Source organism: Trifolium pratense, linkage group LG2 (assembly GCF_020283565.1).
Source record: "Trifolium pratense cultivar HEN17-A07 linkage group LG2, ARS_RC_1.1, whole genome shotgun sequence".
In the NCBI taxonomy this organism is placed as follows: domain Eukaryota; kingdom Viridiplantae; phylum Streptophyta; class Magnoliopsida; order Fabales; family Fabaceae; genus Trifolium; species Trifolium pratense.
This window is the reverse complement of record NC_060060.1, coordinates 24,282,247-24,297,901: the sequence shown is the minus strand read 5'-3', so window position 1 is coordinate 24,297,901 and position 15,655 is coordinate 24,282,247. Positions and strand designations below refer to the sequence as shown.

Here is a 15,655-nt window from a genome sequence, read left to right as displayed (position 1 = left end):
GAGAGAGAAAGAAGCTGTGACACATGGCTGCATTCGATTAGTTCTCCGGATTTTTATCCAATTAATACTTTGAACTCAATTATTTCATAGCAAATTAATTTTTTATTTTTTTATTTTTTCACCAAAATTCATTATTTTTTTTGTCTATAAATAGAGACTTGGTTCATTTGATTTGGACACAGAAAAAAAAACGGATTTTTTTACTATAATAATCTTATTATTATCTTCCTATTAGTGTTAATCTTGAAGTATTAGTCTTTTTTTAGTGAAATGGATCTCAATAATCACTTCAACAACACCCAAGATTCTTCTAATCATCCCAACAATTATCAAAATCCAAATCAATTTTTCAACCAACATCCTCATAACATACCTAATTTTGGTTTAACACCAAATTTCAACCAATCATCCTTTGTTCTAAACTTTCATCCATATTAGGGATCTATGCTGAGAAATCCATCTCAAACACCCCCATTTTAAATTATTTGTATCGTACTAATTACGTTGCTTGTGTGTTGTATTGCATTTTAAATTATTTGTATCGTACTAATTACGTTACTTGTGTGTTGTATTTTAAATTAAGTTAAGATGATTTGTATCGTATGAATTATTTAAATAAATTTTGTTTTTATTACAAAAAACTAAAATATAAATCGTTCAGTGTTAATTATTTTAATTTAATTTTAATCGATAATTGTAATTTTATTTAATCATAAAAACAAAAATATAAATTTAAATAAGAATGTGAAATAAAAAGTGGTGGGGTAGAGAAAGTGGTGGGGTAGAGTGTTGAATGAAAAAACTATTGGAGAGGATAAAAGTTGAATGTGTGTTGAATGATTAGGTGAAAGAAAGAGAAAATGATATGGAGTGTTGGGAAGTGAAAAAATGGTGTTGAAAGTTTGTGACCATTGTACACGGTCTAACAAACAAGTAGATTAATAAGCAAATTCTAACCGTAATTAAATATACTCCCTCTGACCGTAATTATAAGCAAATTCTACTTTTTAGATTCATTTGAATACCAATGTATCTAGACTTACTTAAGGACAAATACATTGATTTTCAAATGAATCTAAAAAGTAGAATTTACTTATAATTAAGGCCGGATGAAGTATTAATTTTTGTTAATTCATTTGTCTCTTACATTTAAGACATATAGCCATTACTGTAAATGCTAAGTTGTGTTGGCATGCAATATGGTTTTGATGTGATGCTCTCAATTGTAGATACTAGACTAGATATATAGTCTTAGATTAGATATATAGATGAAAAGCAATAAGAATAAAAGATACCAAGTAAAACTAGAAATGTAGAATCTAGCTTAAGTTACCACAAGATTCCAGCAAGAAGTTCCAAACCCACACATTACTATAATTTATGGAAGAGCTTTGAGTTTTTACTCATTGAATTATCCAGTCATATTGCTTCAACAGTGTCATACATATAATTTCAGTTAAAGGTAACATCCAAGCAACTGGTTCAAATAAAGCTCTACTATCAGACTACTAGTAGTAAATTTCAATACTATCAAAGAAAAAGTAAGAAATTATATATAGGATGTGATGGGATTGAATTGATGGGACTTGTATGTAGTACAATGAAAAACATACATACAGCTAATAAAGGAAACGTCATATCTTAGCTTGTCTCATTGGTTCTGTATTCAGTTGATGCCATCATGATTGGTGATTGATCAAAAGGTAGTTTGCTTCTATTACGGGTTGTTGTGTTGTTGTGAACTGTGATGTGATCAATTTCATCATAAGGTTATAAAACAAGTCATATAATATAAAAACAAAATCAATTATCTCTACCAAAAAAACAAAAATCAATTAGAAAAAATCTTGTGTGAAAAAAAAAAGAATTAATAATGTATACTACTATTTTTTAAATAATATGGAGTAAATGTATCTAGAAACTTAGAGTTTTATATTTAAAAACAAATTAATTTTATGAAGATATTCTTATCTGTTAGAATGAAGTTGATAATAAAGTGAAGGTATGTGAGACTTTAAAATAAGATAGGATATGTTGTGTTAAAGTGAGTACTCATCTAAGTAGCGTCACATTGTGATGGTGCAATGGTGCGACGAGATCTTTCTCCACACCACCATCACTTGCACCTTATGGGGTCGTTTTCACTCTCTTCTCCGGTGTTCGTCCAAAAGCCGCTGTTGTCATTCTTCTGCATTGCTGAAGCTTGTGATGTTTGGTTTCTTGTTGATCTTCGGGTTTTCTCAGTTCCGCCTTCACCTTGCCGAAGGAGTTGATCGAGTTAGTAGGAGGTGATGTTTGTCGGCTTGCCTTCTTCCATTAATCCGTCCGGGTTTTGGATATGCCTAAATCCGTTCGGGTCAGTCTCAATCACTTCTTTGCGACAATCGAAACATGTTTGGGTCTGGTTCTGTTAACGAATTATTCGCCGTCGCCATTCTGGGTGTTGGTTTGGTTCTTTCCGTCATGGTTGTTGTGATTGAGGTTTGTTTGGCTTTCAAAAGTCGTTTATAATTGATATGGTTTCACAAGGGGGTTGTTGGTACGTGGACACTTAATATCTGTTCAATACTCGAGATTGATTTCAGACTGTCCATGATACCCTCACCATCGCTTTAGTTGACGTTGGACTATATGGCTCGAAAGAGTATTTTGCTTGCTATCGTCCACCGCAGAGAGCTATTGGTCTATTAGGATTAACTAGAAGTTGATTATCTTTAAATCGTCATACGTTTTTGTGTGGACGCACTGGGTTAGATTTATGTCTCCCCAGTTTTTGTATATATGAGGAGTGCTAAGGACACACTCACAAACACACTCTTTTTGACACTTGCTTACTGATTGGGCCACATCATTAATTTTTTAAAACCAAATACTTGGTAACCGATTATACTGGTTTACACACTCACTATTTTCTTTTATTAATTAAAAAAAAAAAATACAAAAAAGAGAGAGAAAGGTATGCAATCTGAAAAAAGAGAAAGTTATCAGTCTAGATCTGAGTTCTTCTAAGAATCACCAGTTCAGTTAAAAAAGGGTTCTTATGAAACCCCGATACGTGACACGATATCGATACGATACGGCACCGATACGGGAAAATTTTCAAAATTCTCGATACGATACGGCCGCGATACGTTATTTAAAAATTAAATTTAAAATTAAATATATATAAATGCATAATATACAAACATAACTAAAATCGACAATGATAAAAAATTAACATTCAAATTACTCAAATTGAGCAAACAAGTAACAATTACATGTCTTAAGTTAAGTACTATCCAAAAAGGGGAGTGTGATGTGTAACTTAACTGGTTAATTAGTTGAGCTAAGAGTTAAGGAGTTGGAGATCAGTGTTCAAGTCCCGACAAGGAGAATAACTAAGATAACAATATAATATACTAACAATTTGCTTATAAAAAAAATACGTACTACCCAAAAGACATAGTTGGTAACATCATACTCTAACATTCAATACATAAGAGAAAACACGAATTGTACTACGTTTTCATCATCAAAGAACATTACTTGTCTGATACTTTTCCGATACGTGTATCGGAGAAGTATCCGACAGGTATCAATTATATTTTTTTTAAAAAAATAATATTAATTTCCGATACTTTTCCGATACGTGTATGTTTTTTTTAAAGATTGACGTGGCCCAATTAGTAAGCAAGTGTCAAAAAGAGTGTACTTGTGAGTGTGTTTTTAACGCTCCTCTATATATATAGAATGGGGTGAAGTTATTTTGTCCCCTGATGTCTAGATGTTCTTCGCTTAAAAAAAAATTAAATGTTAAAGTTGTAGGGATACATGTTAAACAATCTAAACACAAATTTTTCTATTAAAAAAATAAATTTTAAACTTTTAAAAATTAAATAAACAATTTCAAATATGATATTTTTATATTGAGTTCACTAGTGAAAGACTTGTATGCAAGGGTATGTTGATTTGTAATGATAAATAAAGTCTATTGATAAAATTTTGAAAAATTGATAAGTATTTTAAAAATATCAACGTTAGTGTAATTTTTATTTTTTAAAAATTGATGTGTATTCATATTTATGGGTACAATTTTTATTCCTCACATATATTCATCGGTAGCAAATATTTATTTCGTGTTTTTTACTTTTTATATCAATAAAAATTGTTTGTCCAGTATTTTATTTTATATGTATTGGTTTGGTGCTATATTTATCTTCTTTTTTATGTATTAATAAAAAATAATTGTTATATGTTTTCAATTTATTTTTTATATTTTATGCAACTCTATTCATGCTATATTAATTAAGTTATATTTGATGTTAAATAATATTATAGAAAATATTTATGAGCATTTTTAAAATATCAAGATTAATATAATATTTTTAAAAAACACATATTTATAAAATTATAAACATATTTAAGAATCCATGTGGTATCAAGGGGGCCCAAAATTATTAAGGAAATAGTTGAGTTCCTCCTAGTAAGGGCTAAGGCCAAAGCAGTGTCAGTGGCAGAAGACAGAAAGAAACCATATTCATTTATTTATCAAGTCTTTCTGTCCCTTCCCTTGCTAGCTATGGACGTGTACTACTGATAAAGCTTCTGACTTATATCCAAAAGTATGAGAGATTACATAAAAAAACCTAAATTAGTCATCCAAATTGACGCCAGAGAAAATCGAACCTCAGACCTCAAGAGGAGCACACTACCAGGTCTCAAGCCAATACCAATACACCAACCCAAGTGGGTTGTATGAGAGATTACATTGCTGAGTGTTGTGCTACCAACTTCGATGAAATTCGGCAACACTTCCGTAATCACACTTTCATGGTCACGTAATCATATAGAAAACGTGAAAAGAGTTCTTCTTCACTCCTCACACATACTACCGTAGGAGAATTTATGTTTTTTTTCTATCAATCTTTTTTTTTTTTTTGGTACATTTTTTTTCTATCAATCTAGTAGCTAGAATTTTATGTATAAAACGTTATATTTAAATCAACTGAGTTAAATTCACAAAAATCAAAAATCTATGTTAATAATTAATATATTAAACATATTGGACTGAATTTTGTTTCATCGTGTTGTAGAAATCAAACTCTTTTCAATAGACTCAATTGTAAATATTGGACTAAATATTACAGTAGTTTGCTAGTGTTCTATAGGAAGAAAAAATAATATTAAAATCATTAAAATTATTATTATTACTGTAATTTTTAAATGTTTTTCTATTTTTATCAGTATTTTAAAACGCGAATCGATCCGACTGGTCAAAGAGGTGGTGGGTGGTTTGCTCATAGGACTATATATCATAATAAGCATTAATCTTTATAAAAATATCGAAATGTAGCTGATCATGGGATCAATGAGTGACACTTATAAACTTTAAAACTTTTTTTTTTGACATACAACAACTCACATTATTTTATTAATCAACAAAGAAGAAATACAAAGGGAACCAAATTAAGAGTATATACAGAGACTAGATCAAGAATTAACCGTTCTAGCAAACGTATGGGTAACCATATTCGTTTATCGCTTAATGAAATTTACCAATTACCACAAAGTTTGAATTATGAGACAATATATTCTTAATGTTACATGTTAAAAAACTAAATTTTGAGGTGCCAATGCGTGCGGATATTGTGAATTGCATCCATCACACTTTTCTTTCATTGCTTCAAGTAAAGCCTTTTGAGTCTCCTTCAATTATAGAGCATTGCACATGATTTCATGAGGTTCCGGCCATCACAAATTGTCCCATGTGGTCTCTCAAAATCCAACATGCACTTGTTTTATTTAAATCGCTATGAAAACCGGCATCAACATTGCATTTGTATCATCCAATTGGTAGTTTTTGCCAAGTATAATTAAGTGTATCGATCATGCTGGACCAAACATATTGATGTGAGTTTTTATAAGATCAGAGAGCTACTTACATTTGAATATATATTATTTGAACCCTAAACCCTCCTAAGAGCGGGTGTTGAGCAATGTGAAGTTCAATATAATTGTTAGAGTGTTATTTATTCGGCAAATAATTGGGTGTATCATGTCAAGTCCAAGCATATTGATGTGAAATTTCATAACACCGCATTTACAAAAAACTGAAAATGTTCATACTTCAGTGACAAGTCCAGACACTGCTTGAACTTATTACATGTTTTCGATGTTAAATAGGAGTCGTGATCCCCGATTGTCAGGACGTGAACGTCATGTAGTAAATCCTCATTGGGGTTTGATAGACCGAGATGAAAATTGCTGAGCATGACTGGTAGGCACTAAAGATGGACAAGGCGCAAAAAGATTGTGATTTGCCTTTATTCTATTTTTAATTCTTGTAAAAAAAGTTCATTTCACTTTCACCCTAAATCAATGAAGTCAGGATCATTTAAGGGGTGAGATGGATAGATCAACTGATTAAACTAGTTGGGTTAAAGGTTAAGAAGTCAGAGGTTTAGAGTTCAAGTATGAGAAAAACTAATAACTAACAACTAACAATTTACTATTAAAAAAAGTCTGGATTATTTAAGATTGCATGAAATCTCAGATCCTACCTTGTCTAAAGTAAGTGATGAATCTAAGTAATACAGTTGTGTTGTGCTGGTAATTTGGCATATACCGTGCACTGTGATTCAGTACCTGAGCTACATAGCTTGTGTACCATTCTATGTGGGGCCATTCAAGCCACAACACTATTTTACACACAATTGATTTTGAAGTATACCATAAATTTGGTTGTTGTCTTTTTGCTTTGAAATTTGGATTCTTTTTAATAACTCTGCCACTTACACTTTTTAATGGTTGCAATATTGCATGGCAAAAAGATGTTCTAGTACTCAATTACTTTATTTATTTATTTATACTACTTTGTATTAATGTAATAAAGCATAGTACTATCTAGCATCAATTTGACATGACATCTTTTATTTAATAATATTGTGCTTAGATGAAGCTGTTTTTACAGTTATGTTAAATACAGTTGATAATACAAGACTAGTTTTTCATGTTATAAGGTAGGTAATTAATTAACGTTTGGTTGGTTAGATTCATTCACAAGTTATTAAAGCTGCATATGGACACAGATTGGATTGGATGCATAACTAGTTTAACTACCTGAATCTCAAGATTCTATATCATAGCAGCAGAAAGGAAATACCGACAACTAACCTTTCAAAAAGATACAAGCAACTTAATCTTCTCACTTAATTTTAGGGTGGGTTTGTCCGCAAAAGTATAGTTACTGAATAGAACAGTATAGGACAGGTGACTGAGTTACTGGATAATTTTTTGTACTGTACTCTATTTGATGATCCGTGCACAGGACAATCAATTTTGCAAATAAAACGCACCCTTATAGTGTTAAGAAGTCTCAGATCGGTTGCGAGATGGTCCGAATAAGTGTTTATAAGTGGGAAGTCTTCACCTTACAAGCTGATTTTGTAAGGATGTGTTAGACTCAATACCCAATTCTAAGATATAGAACAATTTGGTTTTTTGCCACATTAGGGCCGGCTAAGGAGTCGACAATAAGTGTCACCGCATCTCCCTTGATTGGAAAACATTGAAGTTGATGTGATTATTATAAATGATTTTTCATTTCAAAATGTTCGAAAAAAATTAAAACACTTCTTATAAATTTTCGAGTAAAAGAAGTTTTTGATGCGTTGTAAAACTATTATTATATATTTTGTTTGATACAAAACGATTATAATATATTAATAATATTATGTTAAATGAAATAACTTTGTTTTCTCTCACTTTTACTCTAGGGTCCGTAAAAGTGTGCTTGTGCTACATCATTTTGGTCATTGTTTGACCTTCATTTATATTTTTATATATGATTTTTTAAGATTTCCTATTGTAAAAACAGTAACAAATCCTAACCATCCAAGTTTAAATGGATGGTCGAGATTGTTTTGGTTGTTTTTTGAGTAAGTGATGGAGACCGTTTGATTTTATATCAACGGTTGTGATTACTTACAGCGTCAAATTGCGTTAAATGACTATTGGAGTTTCACTCTATACGTGTGCTATCACTTGTAAGCATACTTTTTTCACTAAAAAAAACAACATTCAACAAGATATAAAATCACTTTTGTAAAAACCTAACATGAAAACCAAACACACCACTAGTTAATTAACAACCATTGGAACTGAACTGAATATACTAATACTCATGAATGTCAAAAACTAAAATAGTAAAGAAATGAAGTTAGAAATCTTGTCTGATTAACTAACATCTAAGGCCTTTACAATGAGAATTTTTCAGTTAGATAAAATGCAAAGATTACATATCGTTTTTTCTTGTCTTCCACCGATCTTTTATCCTGCACAGTACTATATTTTCCATGTGTTACATTCTTTTCTCACTTCCATGAATCTAAAGCTGGATCATGTAATTAAACAATCTAAAAATCAAATGACATTGGAAGAATAGCTACCTATGGAGCACCAACACATACACAAATACAGACATCAACACATTGACACCAATAATAATATGCAATCACAAGTCTCAGTGTCAGACACGGACACAAGACAGTTCGTCTTCAATCTAGAAAGTTGGTGCTGCATAGATTAGCTATTACTAGCAGTAAAACATCAGCTTCTTTATGTTTTCACTAAGTTTAGGTAGAGGTGGTGTCTTTGGAGGGGCAGCTCTTGATAATGTAGAAGTACTTCTGAACAAACCTAATGACTCTGATCTCTCGAGGTAGAGTCTACCTCTATATGCAGCTAAATGTGCATAATATGCAGGAGGAACCAAAGAAATTGGCTTAGTACACCTAACAAAAGTAAAGCACAAATTATAAACCAGCTTCTGCAGTTCGTCGGAAGTGAACTGATTTTCATCCGACAAAACATGGTAATGAGTTGGCCTACTTGTTCCCTTCACACCCCAATGACTACACAGATAGAAATCAAATTCCTTTGGATGAGTAATCACAGAATCAACCACAGTCCCTGGAGGAATATTTTCATATTGAAAATGAAAATTGTTCTGCGTCGAAGATTGATCAGTGTCAGCAGGAAACAACCTTGTGTGATGTCTCTTTTGTACAACTACAAAAGTAATAAAAGGTTTATAACCATGAAACCTTGAAGAACATGCTTGTTTTATGGATTGAAGTTCCTCTTGTAGCACTTTGTGAAATTGAGTTTCGCTAACACCGTCTCGGAAGAAAATTATTCTGTTGGGCAGTTTTTCTACTTCTTGATAAAAATCGTCGAGCAATTCTCCAACCATTGCACCGAGATCTGCGATGATTTCTTGTCTATGTGTTTGAGACCTTATTCTTGAAATATATTTATTTGCTGTTGGCCAATTCATGCTACCAACAACAGCAGCAACAGATGGACTCGAATCGTCGAGAGGATGAGGATGTGTCACATCGGCTCCCATGAACATCACTGGTTCATCGATGTTGAAAAGACGTGGTAGTTGAGAAGGAAGCGAGTTGTACAAAGCAACTGTGCATCCACCGACTTTAGCATTGATCTTGAGAGCCAAATTAGCCAAAAACTGTGAACTTAATTTGATGAGATTTGGATATAAGCAGCATTGGCTTACAACACCAACACTTGTCTCGGCAATTCGTTTCAAGTCTCCATACCCTTTGTGTTTTTTCTCCATTATACAAATAAGAAGCTGTAGCTTGTTTGAGGCAATCCTTTGGATTCTATCGAGCTTAGATTCCAAAAGCGTAACATTGTTAAGAACTTGGATTGATTCAAACTGCGGACTAATAACTGTGTTCTTATTAAGAAAAATGCCTAATTGTTTGCATCTTTGAGTTAACTGGTTTATGAATCTTGGGATATGAGATTTTTGCTCGGGTGTGCCTCCAAAACTTATTAGTGCCCATCTTTCAATTGTTGTTCCTTCAAAGACATGGCCATCTAGTAGGTTCCACTGGCGATCGTGACGTGAAGGAGTTAGGTTTCTCACATGACCTCCGTCTCCGAGCTTTAGTTTAGGAGGGTAAAGAATTCTCCCAGTCAACTTTGTCATTTCTCTTGAGACTTGGAGTTTGAATTCCCCTTCCTGGTCACCACTGTCAAAAGGATTACGTTTAATGCATTAGAAAGCAAAAAGAAACCGATACAAAAATAATGTAATAATCATTTAAACGCGGTTGATGCTACATAGTCCATTTAACCATCCGCGTAATAGACAGTTGTGGATGGATATGCTGATTCAAGGACTAATATTTCCTAGTTTATTTTTGTGAGGGACAAAATGTTGTAATTTTTTCTAAATGCCGTTTTTTTTGTGAGGCAGCATAATGAGACTTCACTCAAATATATAATGATCCATAAAATAGAAGTACTAATAATCATACACAATATTCAATAAACAAGAAATATGAAAGTACTTCTTTGTATTGTAGTTACCTGGTAGGACCAACATTTCCTCTCATGACTCCTTCGATGATGGCTTTTCGTTCTCCCGGTCTTTGACAGCCCATCTTCAGTATTTTTGCCGTCTGATCATCCGACAGTTTCCCAAGGAACTTCTGTCCTTCACAGATCACACAGAGCTCCATAGGGAGATAACAAGGTTTACTCCTACTAATTTGCAAGCATGGTAACTTTCTGAATTGAATATCATAGTTATAGTGGTCTTTAAAGTAACTCATTAGCCTCAGATTCTTTCCGTCTCTATCCGGAAACCAAATATTTTCAGTTGCCTCCTCGGTTAAACCGTAGACACGGTATCTCTGAACAGTTTCTCTATGGCAAACAAAGACTCTAATGTTCTTCAATGCTTTCTCCACTTCTTTCCTTTCTTCACAAGTTAGCTGAGTTGTCTTCCTTTGAGAAAGGTCTCTAAGAAACTCGAGACGTTTCTGCAAATACGGAATAACTCCTATACTTTCATGGAAAGCAGTTACCGAAAAATCAACATTGAGAGCAAGTCCTTGTTGAGTTGGTCTAAGACTCTGAAAAAAGCCTCTCAATCCAACAGCTCCTCCACCAATATCTTTGCCTCTTCCCATCGAACTCGAATAGAATGACCTTCCAACAGGTATACATTTCTCGGTTGGACTTTCCCTCAAAACAACATCTAAAGCATGTAAATAATCCTGTGGAAGTGGAATCCCTTCATCACCATCTTTGCTCAAGTAGTTAGCCAACTCCTTTCCATCAATCTTCGAGACTAGTTTGATATTTATCCGAAAAAGTTTATGCTGTTCGTGCTTCTCATTCGTATCATTCGTTTCTCCGTAAAATGACGTTGATTTGCTAGTTGGGATTGGGAGGCTTATGTAGAACTCAAGCTTATCATTTTGGAATTCAATTGGACTATAAAGATTCTTCCTCCCATCATACGCCGGCAAAGCGCTAGATAAAATCTCGGAATTGTTATGTACCAATTTATGTTTGATTGCTCTAGCAACATCTTTAGAGGGATGAGGAGTAATTTCAACATTGTAATGATATATTTTTTGTGATGAATCAAACTTCACCAAAAAGTGGTTTGCAAGGAGAGAAATCACATGACCTTCTTGTCCACCTGAGTCTGGCCTTCTTGCAACAATCACTTCTTGTGGCTTCCTTGTTGAAATCAGCTTCTTCTCTTCAACTTCTTTAAAGGATGATTTAGTTTGCTTCTGAAGTTCCTTTGGAGCTACATCAATATCATAAATAAGATGGTTCATCATCTTTTTCAAATATATGCCAAGTTTTTTCCACTCGTAGTGTATGTTTGGTATCATGGTAGGTATGACTGAATCACAGTTTGATCCGCCATGATTTTCTAGAAACTACACCCTGTAGCTTCTGCAAAATCACGGTGGGTCACCGTAATTTTGATACATCCACTATGATACCAAAGCAATTTTGACTTCTTACCAAAGCAAATCATTGTTGCTTCTGCTTCTTACCAAAGCAAGTTTGAGCATAAATCAATTTTGACTTGATGTGAGACCAAACAAGTGATCATTTCACTTTAAATTATTTAAATCTACTTTCAACAAAAAAACAAAATTGAAAATACTAATCAAAACATAACACTCAAGTTTCAAGAAGTTATAAGCTTCAAAATCAGGTGTTATTATGAACATAGAATAAAAGTAAAAAAAAAATTAAAAAATCCACAATTACTAGTCTAACTAGACCTTGACACATTGTTTATAAAACAGTAGCCTGCAAAGCATAGTTAATAGGACAGTTCACATCATTTCAGAATTTATTAATTATTAATATATTCTTTTAACCAAAATATAAAGAAAAAGAAAATCATTCAACAAAAATATAGTTCATAGATAAGAAAATACTATGAAAAGGACTTAACATCTTTTTGACTTAACATTTACTATTTTTTTTTATTTTACAAAATTAGCATTGAAACATAAGGGATTCCCCCAAACAAGACCTTAACATTTTCACATTAAAAGCACCTAAACCAATGTAAAATCAGGATACAACCCCAAATGCAATTTTTTCAATATTTAAATTAAAAAAATAAAAATAAAAAGACAAAGAGACAATAAGAAATGGTTTATTTCACTCTCTCCAAGAAGTCAAAGGAAAGTTGAAAATTTTCCTCAAGAAAACCAAACAAGTATCCATAAAGAACAAATTTTTAGCATCTATACTAAAAAAAAACAAGAATGCAAGAAAAGGGTAAGCTTCAAATGAAATGAACAATGAAAATGTAGCTGTTACTTACCAGGAGCAAGTGATAGCTGAGAAAGATTGTAATTTGATGAAGGAGAAGTATTGAGTTTGCATGGAAGTTTATGCAAATGGGTTTTTAGTTTAAAGTTTTGATTTTGAGGAAAAGATGGAATCAAAGGTAGTTGTTGAAGTGAAGGTAAAGGAAGAAGAGCAGGGTAATATCTTTGATAGTTGAAGAAACCAAGTTGAGTTGAGTATTGTTGAAGTTGATTTTGATGTTGTTGATGATGTTGTTGTTGATAATATTGATGATGATGATGATGATGATGATGTTGATAAGAGTTTGTTGTTCCATTTGTTTTGATTAAGGTTGTTGTTGTTTTTGTTGTGTGATTTTGGTTAGTGTTGTTGGTTGAGTCTTGTGTTTGTTGTTCCATGGTTGTTTTTGGAAGAAGAAAATGGGAAGTGAGAAAAAGAGAATATATTTGAGGAAATGGGTTTGGTTTGGTTTTTGGTGATATTATAGTTTGAAGATGGATGTGACAAAGAACAGGAAAATTAGTTACTGTTTTGAGAGAGAGAGAGAGAGAGAGAGAGACAGAGAGATGATGATGAAGAGAGAACAAACAAGAGACAGAAAGGGAGGTGTGGTGGCCTGGTGGGAACAGAGAGAGGTAATAAATGAACTTTTTTTGGGCTTTTGTTCCTGACGGGTTTTATTGCACTATTCTTTGAGATGTGTTTCGATAAATACTCAATAGATGCTCGGTTTAGCGGTGATTGACGCTGAATTTGATAGGAAAGATAATGATTTGATTCCCACAACTGCGATCTGGAGGAGGTTGGAATCACTTGATGCCAAAACCTACCTCGAACCATATTAGACGGTCAAGTGGGTCGGATACTGGTGGCGAAAACTATAAAAAATAATCATTGAAACTTCGATACATAATTCGGGCATGTAACAGTGTTAAAAATTTTATGGGGAGTTTACCATTCATTAAGGTTCTAAAAGGCTCGAAGAATTAATCTTTACAATTCCGCGCAAATGATATTCAATTTACACCAAAAAAAAAAGTGTCATTGAAAGTGTATCTTGTAAACATGCTTAGGAAATTTTTAGAGATCAAAATTATGGTTTGTCCATAAAAATTGAGGAAAATGTTAATAAATATCCTAATCATACTTGTTAACAAATCAAATATAATAAGTTGTGTTGTCAACATTTTAAAAATTTAAAATTGATATTTTTAACATAAATTTTTTCTTTTTAATTCCTTAACAATTGTAAGTGTCCTTAGGTCTGTCAAAAAAAAAATTGTAAGTGTCCTTAAGTCCGTTGTTAGCATGACACAAAAATCAGAGAGTAATCATGAGAGTAAATAGTAGTTATTTAGTGCTTGAAATTGCAATAGCAAATTAATTTTTTGCAAAATAACAACTTAGACCTTTGATTTGAAATGAGATGGAATAAAATTGTACCACATAAATTATGTTTGGTTTTATGGAATGAATGAGATTAAATAAAATGAAATAGGTTAAAGTTTCTTTGTTTGCATAGTGATTACAAGGTGGAATAGAATAGAATATAATGGTTTTTGATGGCATGGCATGCATTCATCATATTTCATTATTTAGTCTCATTTTATTTCCCCTATATTTTAGGTTGTTTCCCCCTCTATTTGATTTTTTTGTCTTAATTAGTAAAATGGTTCCTTAAAGACATTTTTTGTTTTAGATTGGTCTCTGATCTTAACTGTTGATCAGAACAGGTAGAAGGCCAGCTGGAAGTCCGTTGAGCAGGTGGTAGGCAGCAATCCGAGCAGATGGTCCACGGAGGGGGGGGTTGTACCTGCAGGTGCTCCGATGCCAAAGTCAGACAAGGAATATAGAGAGCAAAGAGGTACTTAGAGAGAAGTTAGATAGAGAGAGTAATTGTAATAATGAATAGTGTCTACCTTGCTCTCCCAAGAGGGAGAGTATTTATAGCCCCCAGCTCTGGGCCAAAGGTCCTCTTAGTGGGCTGGACTAGCCAAGGCCCATTAAGAGGGACTGCCAAGATATCACCCTTAGATGGTGGGTAGAGTAGTAATTTTACCCTATCTTGGTGGAGAGGTTGTGCCATGCTGACATGGAGGTGATTGGGCAAGCCATGTGGACTTTGTGAGGGTCTAGGTGGACTAGCATTAGTCTAGTCCAGAACAGGAGCCCCCCAAGTCGTTGCTCCTAGGCATAGGAGTGATGACTTTAGATGTGTGCCCAAGTGCAGAAGGAAATCTCCTTGCAACCTCTCTTGAACAAAAGTGGACGAGGAAGTTGCTCGTCAAAGCCTTGCTCGTAGCAAATATCTGCAATGTTTTGCTCGAATCGATTTTTCGAGGGTGTTTAATACCCTGCTCGTGATTATGGTTACGAGGAAGTATGTGTTGCTCGTATCTCCTGCGAGGAGATATTGCACAAGATGGAACAGTTGCTCGTTGCTATCGCGAAGAGATACCAACGAGAAGTTTTGTTGCTCGCAATGATGACGAGGAGATGCTTTTTCAAGAAAGCATTGTTGCTCGTTGCTATGACGAGGAAGTTATCAACGAGGGGTTTTATTGCTCGTTACTATGACGAGGAGGTTAGTAACGAGGAGGTTTTGTTACTGGGAATGCGAAAGGGCGCATTTACTGCTTTGATTTTTACGAGGGAGTGTAAGGACCATTGGATCAAAGCGTCTCTTCACTCCCCTGGCTTGATCTATATAATAGAGGAGAGTGAACTTCATTCTTACTTTTCACTCTCTCTCTTCAATTGTGAATTCTCTGAAGTTTCAACTTATTAGTCAAATCGTTCTCCAGATCTCATTCATATTCAAGGTAATTCTTTCAAATTTTCCTCTTTAGATCCGTTTTTTGTCATTTCTGCCCAGTTTTGGGCGTTTTTTCATGAAGATTGTATGAATTTATGAACATTAAGATGAATGTGCCGGGCACCATATGAACTTGGTACCGGGGAGATTTCCTCCCCTTTGAAATTCTAGGTTAGTTAACTAGTGACGGGG

At 33.5% G+C, this 15,655-nt stretch overlaps 1 protein-coding gene across 1 annotated transcript; it reads right to left on the bottom strand.

Annotated features, from left to right (window-relative positions):
• Positions 1 to 8,018: 8,018 nt before the first annotated feature.
• On the bottom strand, positions 8,019 to 13,324 carry LOC123905067 (protein argonaute 7). Its single transcript, XM_045954692.1, has 3 exons — positions 12,662 to 13,324; positions 10,381 to 11,617; positions 8,019 to 10,040 (listed from the first exon to the last, which is right to left on the bottom strand). Exons 1-3 carry the CDS (start codon positions 13,044 to 13,046, stop codon positions 8,573 to 8,575), a joined length of 3,090 nt encoding a protein of 1,029 aa, XP_045810648.1. The 5' UTR covers positions 13,047 to 13,324; the 3' UTR covers positions 8,019 to 8,572.
• Positions 13,325 to 15,655: the final 2,331 nt, after the last annotated feature.